The sequence below is a fragment of the Phasianus colchicus genome, chromosome 18, assembly GCF_987193195.1.
Source record: "Phasianus colchicus chromosome 18, bPhaCol1.hap1.1, whole genome shotgun sequence".
Taxonomy (NCBI): Eukaryota; Metazoa; Chordata; class Aves; order Galliformes; family Phasianidae; genus Phasianus; species Phasianus colchicus.
The window spans coordinates 8,237,663-8,251,320 of record NC_143453.1 but is presented as its reverse complement, the minus strand read 5'-3'; the positions used below and the strand labels follow the sequence as shown (position 1 = coordinate 8,251,320).

Sequence of the window (13,658 nt, the reverse complement as noted above, 5' to 3'; positions counted from 1 at the left end):
AGTAATCGAGTCAAAAAACCCAAATATTTGTAAAGAAAATGTTTATTCTGCCATAAGGAATCAAGTCACCCTATGATCTGGACAATACTGATAATGCTATTCATTTGTCCTTTACTTCCAAATGTTAAGAATACTGGGAAAATTATTGAATCTGTAAATGTAGTGATAAATTATTTCAGTTGATTAAAATGGAATAAGAAGAGGTAATAAATCTTCAGTACTTTAAAAAAAAAAAACAACAAAAACCCTCAACAGGTATCTGTTTTATAGACAAATCACTGCGTGATACTTGAACACTTTTTTCTCCATCTCTTTAGTCTTTCAGCTCAGACCAGCTTGTCAGCAGGTCTATAACCTGTTCCACCCTGCAGACCCATCGGCTTCACGCCTTGAGCCCCTTCTGGAGAGGAAGTTCTACCTTTTGCCCCCCTTTAATATTCCCCGCTACCAGAGGTTCCCACTGGGTGATGGCAATTCTGCTGTTCTGGGTAAGTCACTTTGGATCCCTGTTTAGCTGTCCAAACTTCACATGAAGTTATCAAAGCAATTGGGAATGACAAGAAAGAGAATTGGCCCTGTAACATTAACTTTATTCCTGATTTATCAGAAAAGTAGGGTTTTTTTTCCAACAAAATCAGTGCCCTGTGGCTCAAATGCCTGTCATTTGTCACACAGAGGCCCTCAGCTGCTGAGAGTCAAAATCTAATGAGCTCCCTTTGAAGGTCTATGTTTTACACCCAAGCTGGTGCTTCTTGTTGGGACTGAATGGAACATGATTAACTTGGCTGAGTTTGGTGTTTAGGGGCCAGTGAAGAGTAGAAGGACCAAAGTCAACAGTAAGATAATGGAGCTAATTCACTTGGTTGTACCCTTTGTTTTTTCATGGCACCAGCTAAAGGACTGGCTCCTGCAGATGGTCAGGCTGCTGGCAATGCCCTGCCTTTTACACCTTGCCCATGAGACACTTAGTCTACCTAGGACTCCTCTGCCATCAGTGGCCTTTTCACTTGCTCTACCCCAATTGCAGCAGTAACAATGTCTAAAATGGCTGTGTGCATGTCCTTTTGGCTGGCTAGGTTTCATCTGAAACAACTGTGTCCTGACCATGCCCTGGCTCAGCTCCCATTACATCAGTGCTCCTGCAGTTGATCTAATAAAATGAATTCTATTTCCTACCATCTTCACTTCACTTCTGTGCCTAGACTCTCATGGTTTGTTGCCATTTCAGTGCAGGCTCTCATTGCGAGGAGTTCTCAGGGAATTTAACTGCTGCACAAAACTAAATTTGGCCTTTCCATTTCACCTAAAGCTTTAGTTCCTTCCAGAGTAAGGGCTTTGGGGCAAGGAGGACAGTTTCGGTGTTTTTTTTCCCTTGTTAGGAGAGATATAGTCAAAGACTTTAAAGTCAACAGAGTAGCTAGGATTTGCTATTGTAAAAGAAATCATGCTGGCAAACTGGAGTCAGATGCAAAAGCCACCATCTAGGAAGACTGGAATTGTGTGTTTTGTTTTTTGTTTGTTTTCATTCCCCTCTAAAACTCTGGTAAATTTCCACTTACATGGTCTGCTGTGTATCTGTATCTTTAAAGATGGTTTTAATTGCTGAATCTGGAGGTCTGATTTGTTTAAACAGGCATAAACTAAAATCTGCATTTAGCAAAGCGAATAAATACTTTCTGCAGACCCCATTCGTCAAATTTAGCAAAGATCTTGCTGCAACACTTCTTAAAAATGGATCCACCCACAACTGCATTTGTACTCAGTCCAGTTACAGCAGCTTGGGGAATCTGTGGCAACTTGGAAAGCAAATTTGTGAGGGTGTATATTCTTGGTATCAGCTGCAAGTAGCCTTAAAAAAAAAAAAATACACCTTAAACCTGCATTCTGGTTATCATCCCGTGCTACAGCAGTGATCTCACTATTTACTGTGCCTCCCTGCACCTCTGTTAGGTTGGCTGTGTCTAAGTTTAGAGAGAAACTTGTACGTGATGTAATGGAGAGGAGTGAAATGGCAATTAGCTCAGCTATAGGAAGGGTAGGGTGATTTCAAAACCCTTTCCAGGTTTGAGCTGTGTTATTGTAAGAGATGCTGCTCTGACATGACGAATAAAACTGACCAAAAAAGCAACTTTAAATTCTCTGACTGTATAAAACAACACCTCTTCATTTGCTTATCATAAAGTAACAGGCTCTTCCTTTCCATTAGAGCCAAAAATGGCTGTGATTTAGGCATTATCTAGAAGGGCTGTTCTGACCATGGCTTGCAAAGCCACTAATAACACAGAATGCTCACTGTAGAATGCTCCAGAAAAGTTAATTGTTGCTGTAATTGAGGTATATGATTTGATGATCATGTGGAATTCAAAAACTCAATTATTACAATTAGTTATGCACAAAATGTTCTGTAATGTCACTGTGTGCATTTCCTTGTGCAGATAGCTGGCTTTGTTTTTTACCCCACCCAGGACTCTTAGACTTTGTTCCATTATTTTTTCCTTGTGCCATTTGTACTAAATGTTGGGTCCCCATTTCATTGCAATCAACTCGCAGAGCGGAATTAAATTCACATCTCTGCTTACTCCTGTGCTTTTCACTGTGTAGGCTGTAAGTCTGACTCAAGTAAATCTTCCCATGGAGTATGTATTATTTTTCCTCATAGTAAAAAGATTTCTCTGGGTCTGCTGGCTATTTGTGGATTTAGCTCATTGGAAGAAGCTGCTGAAGAGGCTCCCTTTTCTTTTGGCATTGAAATACCATCATTTTGCTCTCATCTGCTACCAGCCAATCTCTCTGATGTGGGTCTGTTTGGAAAGCCACCCATGTTTCATTTCTTTTGCTCTCTTCGAAGGTTGTCCTTTCATTGAAGACCGTTTCCTCATAGTTGAAGTGCTCAGTTGCAATTGTTTGTACATTAACACTTTGTGGCCACATGTCTGTTGTTCTTTGTCCTTCTGTATTTTTTTTTTTCCCCATCTGCTTCTAGTTGAGACAATCCAGAACAATCCCATCCTCCTCATGGAAAGTAGCCCTCTGGGTGCTGCCCAGCACCAGGACAGCTTCATGGAAACAAGTATCCCCGTTCCCGTACTGAATTGGCAAGATGTTCCCAATAAAAGTGCCGGTTTTGCTGAGTGTGTGTAATCTACACTTTTGTATTGTCTGTGGTGTTGGGTTCTCGGGATGCTTTTTGGAGATCATTCTGTTACCTCCTGGAGCTGAAGTCTTCATGCTGTGTCTCAGACTCGGACTGTGCCACGTGAAATTACAGCTTGGGGTCTGGGAGACCCAGCAGGAAAAGAATGAGTCAGAACCACAGTGCTGAGTTTGGAAGGGGAGACTGCTGCCACATACTTCATTTCTTCCTCCTGTAGTGGCAATGCTGCTGGACGAGGCTTTGGCACAGCAGCACAGAGTCTCTGGGTGCCTTGCTCATGTGCAGATCCCACAGGACTGGCCTGGTTGTCTGCAGTCTCCCCAGCACTCAGCCACACTGCGCCATGGCCAGCAGTCTAATTAATGCTGTGTCAGACCAGATTTTGTCCATTTGAGCGTTCCATGTTTGGACAGTCCTTGTGGCTCTGCTGAGTACACCGAATGAGGCTTTCAGACCCCGAGGTGGCTGTGTTTTGGCTTTTTACAGTTAATTTCTTGTCTTCTGCCTTAAATGCAAAGTTCAGTGCATTTGTTTTGCTTTGTTCTACTATGGTAAATGCTGCATGGCCTCATTTATTCTGGCGGCGGCTGGTGCTACAACTGCGATCTTAATGAGACTTTTAGTTTTTTCTTTCCCATGTGTCACATGCCCATTCTCACCTTTTTTAGTTTTTTTTTTCTGTTTCCAATTGAGAACCCAGTTCTGCTGTCATTTTGTTTGTTTCTTTTTAACAAGCTGCCCATCGCTGTCCATGAGCAGTGCAGTATGTGGTCATACAGGATGGCAACATTGCAGACTCTTCCAGCTAGGCTCTCCCTGTGTCTTCTGAAGGTGCAGGTGATTGATAGGTGTGCAGTTGCCATGTTGGCTGTGATGCTCCATAACAAAGTAGAGGGAAGGGATCTGGTACTATTAATTAATCCCTTTGGAGGTCACTGATGAAGTGCCATTTAGCTGTCATCTGATACATCCTGCTGTCAGGACAGTGCTTTCAGAAGATTCTCTGCTCTTTTCCCTGTGTTTCAAGAGCACGATGTGGCCGAGCAGTGCTTGCTTTGACTGCAACAAGTACAGCCACTGCTCTGCAGGAGCTCCACAACCATGAAAACATAAGGACAGCAGCACTCTGATCTCAGGGTAGCAATTGCAGAGCACCCAGCGCTGGCCAGTGACTGATGCAGGCAAGGCCTGGCTCTGCTGAGCAGCTGGCTGGCTTTTGTGTTTTATTGAACCTTACGTATTTTTGAGTGCTTTCAGCATTCCCCGCTTCTGTGGCACAGCAAATAGCACATACTGAAACCTGCCACTCTGGTACCCCCAGGACTTAAGTCAGTGCCAGCAGTACATTAGGAGGATGGCCTGGTGCCGCTCGCTGAGTGCAAAACAATCACTGAGGACATTGACAAATGAGTCCATAAACGAAAAAGTACAGCACAGAAATGAATGTTAAAAGATCTATAGCTAGGGAAAAAAAAGAGTCGTTTATTTTCTTATAGCACCTCTTCTGGAAGTGCAGTAAAATCTCAATTCACCCTGCTCACGTCACTCTCAAAGAGAGCCCCTGTGGTTTCTGGAAGGCAAGAACAGTGCTGCCCCAGGGAATTGGTACAAAGAATGCACAGAGTTTAGGAAATAAGTTGTTAGGTTTCTGTTGTTTGTTTGTTTGTTTTCCTGTGAGTCGTGTCCCAGTGTTTCATCTGGAAGTCACTCTTGTTGCAGCTTTGGGCTGAGGGAGCCTGGCCGGAGGGGCAGCTCTCTGCCCCTGCTTCCTTCCCTGCTGTTTCCTGGCCCTCCTTCTCCTTATAAGCTGACATCTTTCAAAGACAGAGGGTATGTAGCACAGGGAAGGGGAGAAATGTGAAAGCAACCCAGGTGGGCCGGGCACGGGAGTGCTGCAGTTGAACTGCACACCATCCCCTAGAGCCAAGCAGGCTTCTGCCACCAGTGCAGGCAGTGCTGCACTGAGCAGTGCAGTGACACTAAAGCAGACTGGATTTTTGTACAAGTGAAAATCACTGTGGTGGTGACACTGTGGTGGTTTGGAGGGGCTGTGGAAGTTTTTTTTTTTTTGTGAAGATACGCAGGCAGAGCCAGAGCCACGATCAGCCCAGGCAGCCCCATGTTTGGCCCAGCCTTGCCTCCTGAGTAGCATTGTTGTGGTGCTCTTCAGTGTGTCTTCCAGCTGCTTCCTAATTCAGGCCACAGATGTTTATTTCTAAAGGAGAGGAAAGAAGTTCAGGCTTCACTGGTTGATGCTGGCTAAAACCAGAGCCTGGCACTTTTCCTAGTACAGACAAAGCCAAGCTTCTCATCATGTCTGACTGAGTTCAGGGAAGTTGATGGTCATCATTTGTGTTGCAGCTGTGCTGGGGCACCCATGTGATGTGATGGAAGAGGATAATTGCAGAAGAATCTCACAATGTGTACAGGCCAGGGGTAACCTGGAGAGCTGAGAGGGTTGTCCCAGCTCATGCAGCCAGTAGATGCTGAACCAGCAATGGGACCTAGACCCTTTACCCCGTGTGGGTGAATGCAGCCAGCCCCTGGCTTGGCTTGTGTTCTCCAAGTACAGCCTGTCCTTGAGCTGTCTGCTCATGCTGGTGCTTTCTGCAGTAAGAAAGCCATGCTGGCACATGGGCTATAGGTGCTGGTAACAGCCTTGGCAGCCAGCAGCTCAAGGCAAGGGTGGAAAAAAGAGGAAAGTGCTGAGAAAGTGATGCTGGTAATGGCCTTTCAGGCACAACGTGGGCAGTGTGCGAAGCTCATCATCAGGGCAGGCTCCCACTGTGGCACAGATCATCCAGTCCACAAAGCTTTTACACAGAGCAGCTTGTGGCCTGATTTTCCCTGCAGAGAACAGAACTCTCTTACCAACACGTGGGTACAGGTTTCTGCTTCGAACGTTCTCTTTCCCTCTGCTGCAGCAGGATTTGTGTGGGCTCAGACGCTGCTGCTGGGAACTGAGAGATTGGAGGAAGCAGATCAGTAGCCCCAAGCAAAAAGATCTGTGTTAAAATAAACCAGAAACGCCCTGTGTCAACCACATGCTGGGATCAAACCCAGGGATATCTAAAGTGGCTGAAATAGGTGGAGGATGTTGGTGTGGGGGAGAAATGTGCTTACGTTCCCTGTGGCATTGCTGCCCAGGGGGACAGCAACTTTTGCCCTGCCTTGAAAAAAGTTCAGATGCTGCTACTCAGGTACAGCAGAGATGGGCAACGTTAAAACAGTAGTGAGTAGCTTCGCTTGTGCATGTTACTGTCACACCTGTGCTGCCTGCTATGGAATACATTTGGTACTGGCACAATAAATCCTCTGCACTGCAGGATCCAGGGATATCCCAGAGGCACTGAATTTGGTCTCATCGCATCCGCAGAGGGGTGGGTGCTGGTACCACTGGTAGAGGGGGAAAACTGAAATGCAGAGGTTTTATCTTGACTTCCAGCATCTCTTGGCCTGCCAGTCCTGAACATTTGAGGTCCGTTTCCCTCTGATACATGTATACAGTCCACGTGAGAGTGACCTGAAATCCTCCTGCTCTGTATTGATGTACCAGAGGGTTAAGGCACACTTGGTAAATCTCAGGTTGGACTCTAAAACCCAGGCTTGCAGGCTGTACAAAAGAAGCTCTGTTTTCACAGAACCTGAGCGCTCCCCGATTCACCAACACCACCTGAAGATGTAAGTGCTCAGCACTCCTTTCTCTCAATAGCCCTTACTTCAGTTTAATGAGTGTTGGCTGTATCAATCAGCAATAAAACACAAGTTCAGATTTAATCCCTGCCAGGCATGAAATGTTTTCTTGGTACTTTTTGTATTAACACTTCTGTCTTGGAGATGTTTATTTAAGTCTAAATGTTGCAAGAAAACAAATAGCCCTTTTTAAACGTTGTTTTTTAATTGTTCTCCCTCCCCTGATTATTTTGTCTCTGTGGATATATATAAGTTGTATATATTCACATCTGTATGTATGACACATGCTTCTGTTGCAGCTGCTTAAGTCTGCCTGGATTATCTTGTTTGGCATTTTGGATTTGGTTGGGTTTTCTGAGCTAATTCTTTTGCTTTCCTCAATCAAAGGCTGCTCTCCAGCCGCATGCCTCTTTGCTTGCTGCGGTGTTTGCTGTCTTTCCAAACCAGAGCTCCGATGAAATGTTTTTCATTCAGATCAGTTTTGAAAGGTTTTTGCATCTACGGGCCTTGTTTTCCTTCTCTTCCTCCTCTCGACTTCATCTTGCCCAGTCTCTGTCTGTTGGTCTAATATTTTGATTTCCCTGTTTCAACTTTGTAGCAGATGTTGTTCAGTCTCATGGTGCCGTCTTCATGGAAAGCGCGTCCCTGTCCACCCCCATTTCAGCCCCTCAGTTCAGGGGCTTCCGGAGAGCCAGTGAGATCAGCATTGCCAGCCAGGTCTCAGGAATGGCAGACAGTTACACTGCTTCCAACATAGCCAACAGTAAGTGTTTCACCCCCCTCCGACACCACTGCTGTCTCAGCACCACACCCTGAGCTGGCCTGCTCCAGGTCAGAGCCACGCAGCTTCTGTCTGTCCGTCTGTCTGTCTGGGGTATGCTTTCCATTGATAACAAAAAATCGTTCACCTGGTTTTGTCATAGCACTGCGTGTTACCGTCTGCCCTGGAGAACCAGATGGTAATACAGGGGTCGGTGCTGCCTTATGCATGTTGGACTGTGCTGCAGATCGTGGTGTAAATGGCTCAAAATAATAAGAATTGATAACTCTGAGCATTGTTTGGCTGCTGTGTGTGGTGAGGGTTGATCCAAAGGGATGGTTGTGCACTGCTGTTGCTGAGTCTGGCAGAACAAGTCAAGATCAGTGCAGTAAAGGCATTGAGGCATTGCACAGAGAGGTGGTGGTGCCCCATCCCTGCACACAGCCACGGTCAGGGGACGGGGCTGTGAGCACTGGGGGTGTCCCTGTGCACTGCAGCCAGTGGGAGCAGATGGCCTTTGGGGGTCCCTTCCAACTCAAACAGTTCTATGATTCTAGATCTATCATGCAGGGTGGTGTGCAGCTTTATGCTGATCAGTAAATGTGATCCACAGAAGCAGGAGACGAGTCAGCCTTTCTATAACGCTGGAAGTGGGAAAAGGGATCAGGTTGTTCATTAAGTGGCATTGAAAACTGAGCTCTTTTGCAGCCTAGAGGGCAGCTCCAAGAGTCAGTGAGTTCTGACCTGTGTCTCAGAGCAAAGGGAGGAGAAAATAATGGTTTTGATTTTTAATAAAAACCTGTATAACTTTCTAGCAAATACCATAAGGAACAGCAGCCTTTGCTAACAGTTCAGCCTGTTCTTATTTCAGCTGGAGTGTGAATTTAACAGCACAAGTCCTAAGGGACTGCTGAAAACCAAACAAAAACCAAAGACTTCATCCTGTACTTCTGCCCCAGAAAGTGGGAGAAACTTAAGTGATGCTCCATTCTCAACACGCTGTATTACAGGGCTTTGAATGACTCACTTCATAATTAATTACCGAGCTTAATAACGCTCCAAGGAAAGTGTGAGCTGCTGAAAGGCTGTGGGCACTGGGCAGAGGCTTCTGTCCTGTTTGAGATGACCTCTGCAGGAAGAAAACACTTGCCCTTGCACAAAGGAAGTTTTGTTCCTCAGCAGGAGATTCTGGAGGATGGAGCTGGTTGCCTGCAGCATGTGTGCTGTATTAAGTGTGATTCCTGTTTTGATTTTTGTTTGTTTTTGTATTTATTTTACTTTTTAGAAACCAAACACCACCTTAACCATTGTAGAGGGTTTAGCCTTCTATCCCTACTCGCACTCCCTCACAAATCCCCCACCCAAACCTCATCCAAGAGACACAGGCAGCATAAACACGAAGTCCCTTCAAAGGGAAGGAAACCCAAAGGGCCATCAAGTCAGGATGCAGACTGTGCTCTTCGGATACCTGACATGGACATCAGAAAAGGTATTCTGGAGAGACACACTCCAACCAACCTCCTCTCTCACTCAGTGGTCACACTTCGCAAGAAATCTTTCTGCTTTCACAAGGCACTTGCAATTTCTGGTTGCATTTTAACAAGTACTTCTGTCACTCTGCTCCGAAGGACAGTCATATCACTGCTAACACCTGGCAGGAGCTTTTCTAGGCAAAGCTTTGGGGCAACGCTTCTGCCTCCACTGCCCTCATACTGTCTTTTGAGCATGAAAGAATAAATCCTCTCTGCTTTGTGCAAAGACTCTGAAGTTACCCAAGCTGGGGACTTGCATGAGAAGTGAAAGGATGGGACATGACCAGGAGCTGCCAGCTGGGAAGGCAGGGAGCCAGAAGTGGCTGCGAGGAGGTGCCCGTGTGTGATCTGGAAAAGCCTTGTTGATCCAGCAATGTCCTCCTCCTCTTTCAGGAGGAGCCTCTTCAGAAACTCAGGGACTATTAGATGACCCCCAGTTGTCTCCAGTGGGCATTTGACACACCAGAGCTGGGCACAGGGATGTGCTGATGCTGTCAGTCTCTATGCTTTGCTGTGATACAGCAGCTCTCCGGAAGGGGCTGCTGGGTCCATTATTTAAGTTCATCATTGGGGTTCATCACCAACTAGCTTTCCTTTAATAAGAGGGTTTTGTTGGATTGTACCTTATCTCTGTCAGCCTTCCTGGAAGTCCATAAAAACTGGTCACAGAGAAAACCAGGTTTGAGGAAAAAGGCTGTCAATGCCCCAGCTTGTAATCTGCATGCAAACACAGCTCTTCCTCTTGCTGTCTTGACCAGGTTCATCTTCTCTTTCCATGGCTGTTCTTCCAGGCTGGAATGTGCAGGAGTCAAGGACTCCACTGCCATCAGGGTTGGAGGCTTTGGGCTGAAATGTGCTTGTTATGGAGCTGGAAAGGATGTGCATGTGGGCAGAGCTCAGAGCAGCGCTGCAGTGTGATGGTGTCCCACCTGAGTATCACAGCTGCCACTCACTTGTGCCTGAGCTGTTGACTCTGGGGGAAGAAACTTTTTTCTATGTTTTCCTTAACCTTGCCCACCCAAACAGTGTATTTTTAAGTCCCCTGTGCAGGGGAGTACCAGAACCTCTGGATGCTTTCTTCATGGCCTGTGCTCCTGAGGAGGCCAGACATCTGCCACCTGCAGTTTGGTAGCCTGGGAGGGCAACGAGGACTTGCTGGGGATTGCCAGTCCTGGCAGCACATGCCATAGCACCCTGCCTTGTGGTGGACTCCACGTTTTACATGGACTCCCAGAATTCCGATCCTGTGCAGTGTGGCCAAGATCTGGATGCTGAAGTCTTTCATTCCTTGGTGAAGGAGTTTGAAGCAGGGTTGGAGATGATCCGGGTGCATGCTGCAGTGGGCAAAATACACACACATCCTTCCTCTCCTATCTCCAGAGGAGACGTGTTTTGTCTTCTAGTTTGGCACAGGAATTCCCAGGCTGAATTTGAGCCTTGGGTTCCTCTCTTGGGGTCTGAACTAGCAGCCAGTTAATACCTGCCCTCTGGTGCCTTCCTATCTCCTTAAAATAAGGAGAGCTCAAGTGCTGCTGCTCCCACGTGTTCCTTCCTTGGTCTGGGCAGGCACTGAGCCCTGGGTTGGTTGTTGCCTCTTAACAGTACGACCAACAAGGGAGCAACCTCCCCATACCTGGTGCCAGGATCCAGAGCCCTGGGGCAGAGACCCGTGCATGTGGCCAAACCTGCTCTGTCTAAACAGGTCTTTTGCTTCCAGTTGCTGCCAAGTGGTGGGGAACCAAAAGGATCGACTACGCTCTCTACTGTCCCGACGCTCTGACAGCTTTCCCTACGGTCGCCTTGCCGCATCTCTTCCACGCCAGCTACTGGGAGTCCACAGACGTCGTCTCCTTCCTGCTGAGACAGGTCCTCCCCACCCCTGCTGTCCCCTGGGTCCTCTTTCTGCTGTGGGAAGGAAAAAAGGGGAGGGGGCTTCTTTGTTTTCCCATTGTAATTCCCGTAACTCTTGCTGCCGCAGGTCCATCTTCTCCCCTTTCTTTTTGTTTCTAACCTGTATTGCTAGCAGAGCCATGCAAAATTATTGGACATATGCTGTTTGATGTGTTCAGTTTGGGTCCAGGTTTTGTTATCAGAGCAGATTTTAGACAGTCTGACCAAGGAGCCTTGGAGTGAGCCTGGGGTTGTTTCCCATCAGATCCCAGCGGCAGAAGATGATGGTTCTTGTTTCTTGCAAGTGAGCTGTTCTGTGTGTGTGACTTTGGATCTCTAGTCTGAAACTTAAACTTCTTGGTGTATAAATATAAAAAATATAGTAAAACTGAAGAAGTTTTGCATGAATTTAACATGAGTTGGTAGATAGGGCTGGGTTCTCAGTTTTGGCTAAGTTACCATGGGGGATTTAGTTTTCATTTCTCTAATACAAAGCAGTGTTCCTGGTGTTAGTTAAATGGGAGTTTCTGGAGCCTGACGCCTCAGACTCTATCAGCCTAAATTTGGCCTGAGACTTCAATTTACTGTTTAAAATATGTTTTTTCCTAAAACATATTTTTTTCTTCAGCTCCTTGGAGATGAGGGGGAGCTTTATGCCTTACAAAGTATGAACCTCCTTCAGGAAAGGTACTTAGGAGCATAGAGATAGAGAAAACTGAAACCAGGAGTGTTGCCCACTACGGTGCTTGGGCTTGCTTTGTGTTAGCTCAGCTGTTAAGCTGTCCCCACTCTCTCTCAGCCTCCTTCACTGCAGATTCAATTATTTATGACTCTGTTGGCAAACTTTCTTTCAGTGCTTTTCAGAATTGTGTGGGAACCATAAACAGCAGAGATATCAGTGCTGGAGGCAGCAGAGCTGTAGCAGTAATCCAGGGAGACCCTTTCTTTTCTGGCTGTATCTAATTCAGCAAGATTTATGCTTGCTGGTTAGCTGCTGTGAAACCACATCAAACTTAACCTAATGGGGACAAAGAGAGCAAGAGCCCTATAATTGTGCATAGTGGGAACATCATCACAGAGTCATATACAAAATGCCCCACTGGGTTTAGCCCAAACCTGGGTCTGTGGCACTTCATATCCTGCTGCTCTCCATCCGTTCTCAGCCTGCTGGTGACTGCCTCTGTGGTGTGGCATCCCCCCTCCTCTGGTGCCTGTCTCTGTTCGCTCATTTTTGCCTTGAAATTCTAATTTTTCACATTCTTTGTCCTCTTGCTGTCCTTACAGAATGCCAAGCCACTTCTTTCCCTAATAAGGACTTGTTTCTAATCTCTGGACAAGGCAGAAAACTGTTGAATAGTTTTATTCTTCAAAGACTGACTCTTGTTAAAACAAGCCCAAATGAGACTCAGAATAGGTTCCCGATCTAAATAATTTTCAGTAGAATTTGTTATTCTGCTTACCTTGGATTTCCATGAAATCCCTTCCCAGCAAGCACATCTTCCCTGCGTCCTTTTTCTGTTTTCCTGGAATTAAAACAGCTTCAGCTCTGCAAAGCGAGCTGTCCTGTGCCAGACTACCACAGCCTGGGCAGCTGGAGAGCTGCTGGCCACACAAGCTGTGTAAAAGAGCCCGCACATAAGAGTCTCCTCCACTATTTTGGAGGGTCAGGATCACTAAGGACTACTGCCAGTTGTGGAGTTCTCTTGCAGGGTCACCTCCCAGCCTTTGAGATACCGATTAGCCTTTGAGATCTGAGGTGTTCACCTCTGAGTGGAAAGGGGAGAGTAGGAGCAATGTAGGTGGGATTAGTGAATGCCTGGAGGAAGGGCAGGGCCCTGTTGCAGAGCTCTTCCTGCTGTGTTTGAGTCCGCTTTGTGCCTCCTGGCAGTCTCACCCTCCTTTTTTACCTGCATCCCAGCTAGGATTAAGGCAGTGGTGGCCACAGGCTTTGCTAGTTCAAAAGAAAACTATTTTCCCTTTACTTATGGGAGGAACTTCTAAAACCTACTAGCTGATGAACCAAATGCCCAGCGGGTAAACTTGGGCCATCTCTGTCCAGGCATTGTCCTTGGTAGGGCTGGCTGGGGAGACGAAGGGAGTTCAGGCAGGAGAAAAGGCACTGTGCAAGTGACTGATCTGTTGGTGGGCTCTGTCCTCCCACAGGTGATGAGGCATGAGAACTCGAGCGTCTTGGAGCTGGATGGGAAGGAGGTGTCTGTCTTCACCCCCTCCAAGCCCCGCGAGAAGTGGCTGCGCAAGAGGACACACGTGAAGCTGCGGGTAAGGGCTGCCCCTGCAGCAGCAGGGAGCACTGTCACATAGAGGGGCTGAGAGCTGTGGATGAACTGGAGGGAGAAATCCACACTCTGATTTGCCTGGTTGCGTTTGGCATTTCCCTGTGGGTTGTTTCATCAGTGAATTTGTGGAACTGACCCTTTGGTTTTGCTTTTTTCTTTTTTCCTTCTTGACTTGTGTAGAATGTCACAGCCAACCACCGGATAAATGACACCATTGCTAATGAAGATGGGCCCCAGACCCTGACCGGAAGGTTTATGTACGGTCCATTAGATATGGTCACACTCACAGGAGAAAAGGTACCATCTACTATGGGGGTTGTGCACCATGTGCT

At 46.7% G+C, this 13,658-nt stretch overlaps 1 protein-coding gene across 15 annotated transcripts in view; it reads left to right on the top strand.

Annotated features, from left to right (window-relative positions):
• Positions 1–13,658, top strand: part of PITPNM2 (phosphatidylinositol transfer protein membrane associated 2) — a 115,952-nt gene that overhangs the window by 94,580 nt on the left and 7,714 nt on the right. For 11 of the 15 annotated variants that reach the window (XM_031592622.2, XM_090120799.1, XM_031592626.2 and 8 more), the window contains 6 exons: positions 318–488; positions 7,446–7,610; positions 8,893–9,096; positions 10,857–11,005; positions 13,193–13,309; positions 13,507–13,623. In XM_031592622.2, coding sequence (XP_031448482.2) covers positions 318–488; positions 7,446–7,610; positions 8,893–9,096; positions 10,857–11,005; positions 13,193–13,309; positions 13,507–13,623 — 923 coding nt within the window. Of the gene's footprint in view, positions 1–317; positions 489–2,983; positions 3,134–7,445; positions 7,611–8,892; positions 9,097–10,841; positions 11,006–13,192; positions 13,310–13,506; positions 13,624–13,658 lie in introns of all 15 variants that reach the window. The other 4 variants (XM_090120802.1, XM_090120800.1, XM_031592628.2 and 1 more) reach the window with 4 other exon arrangements.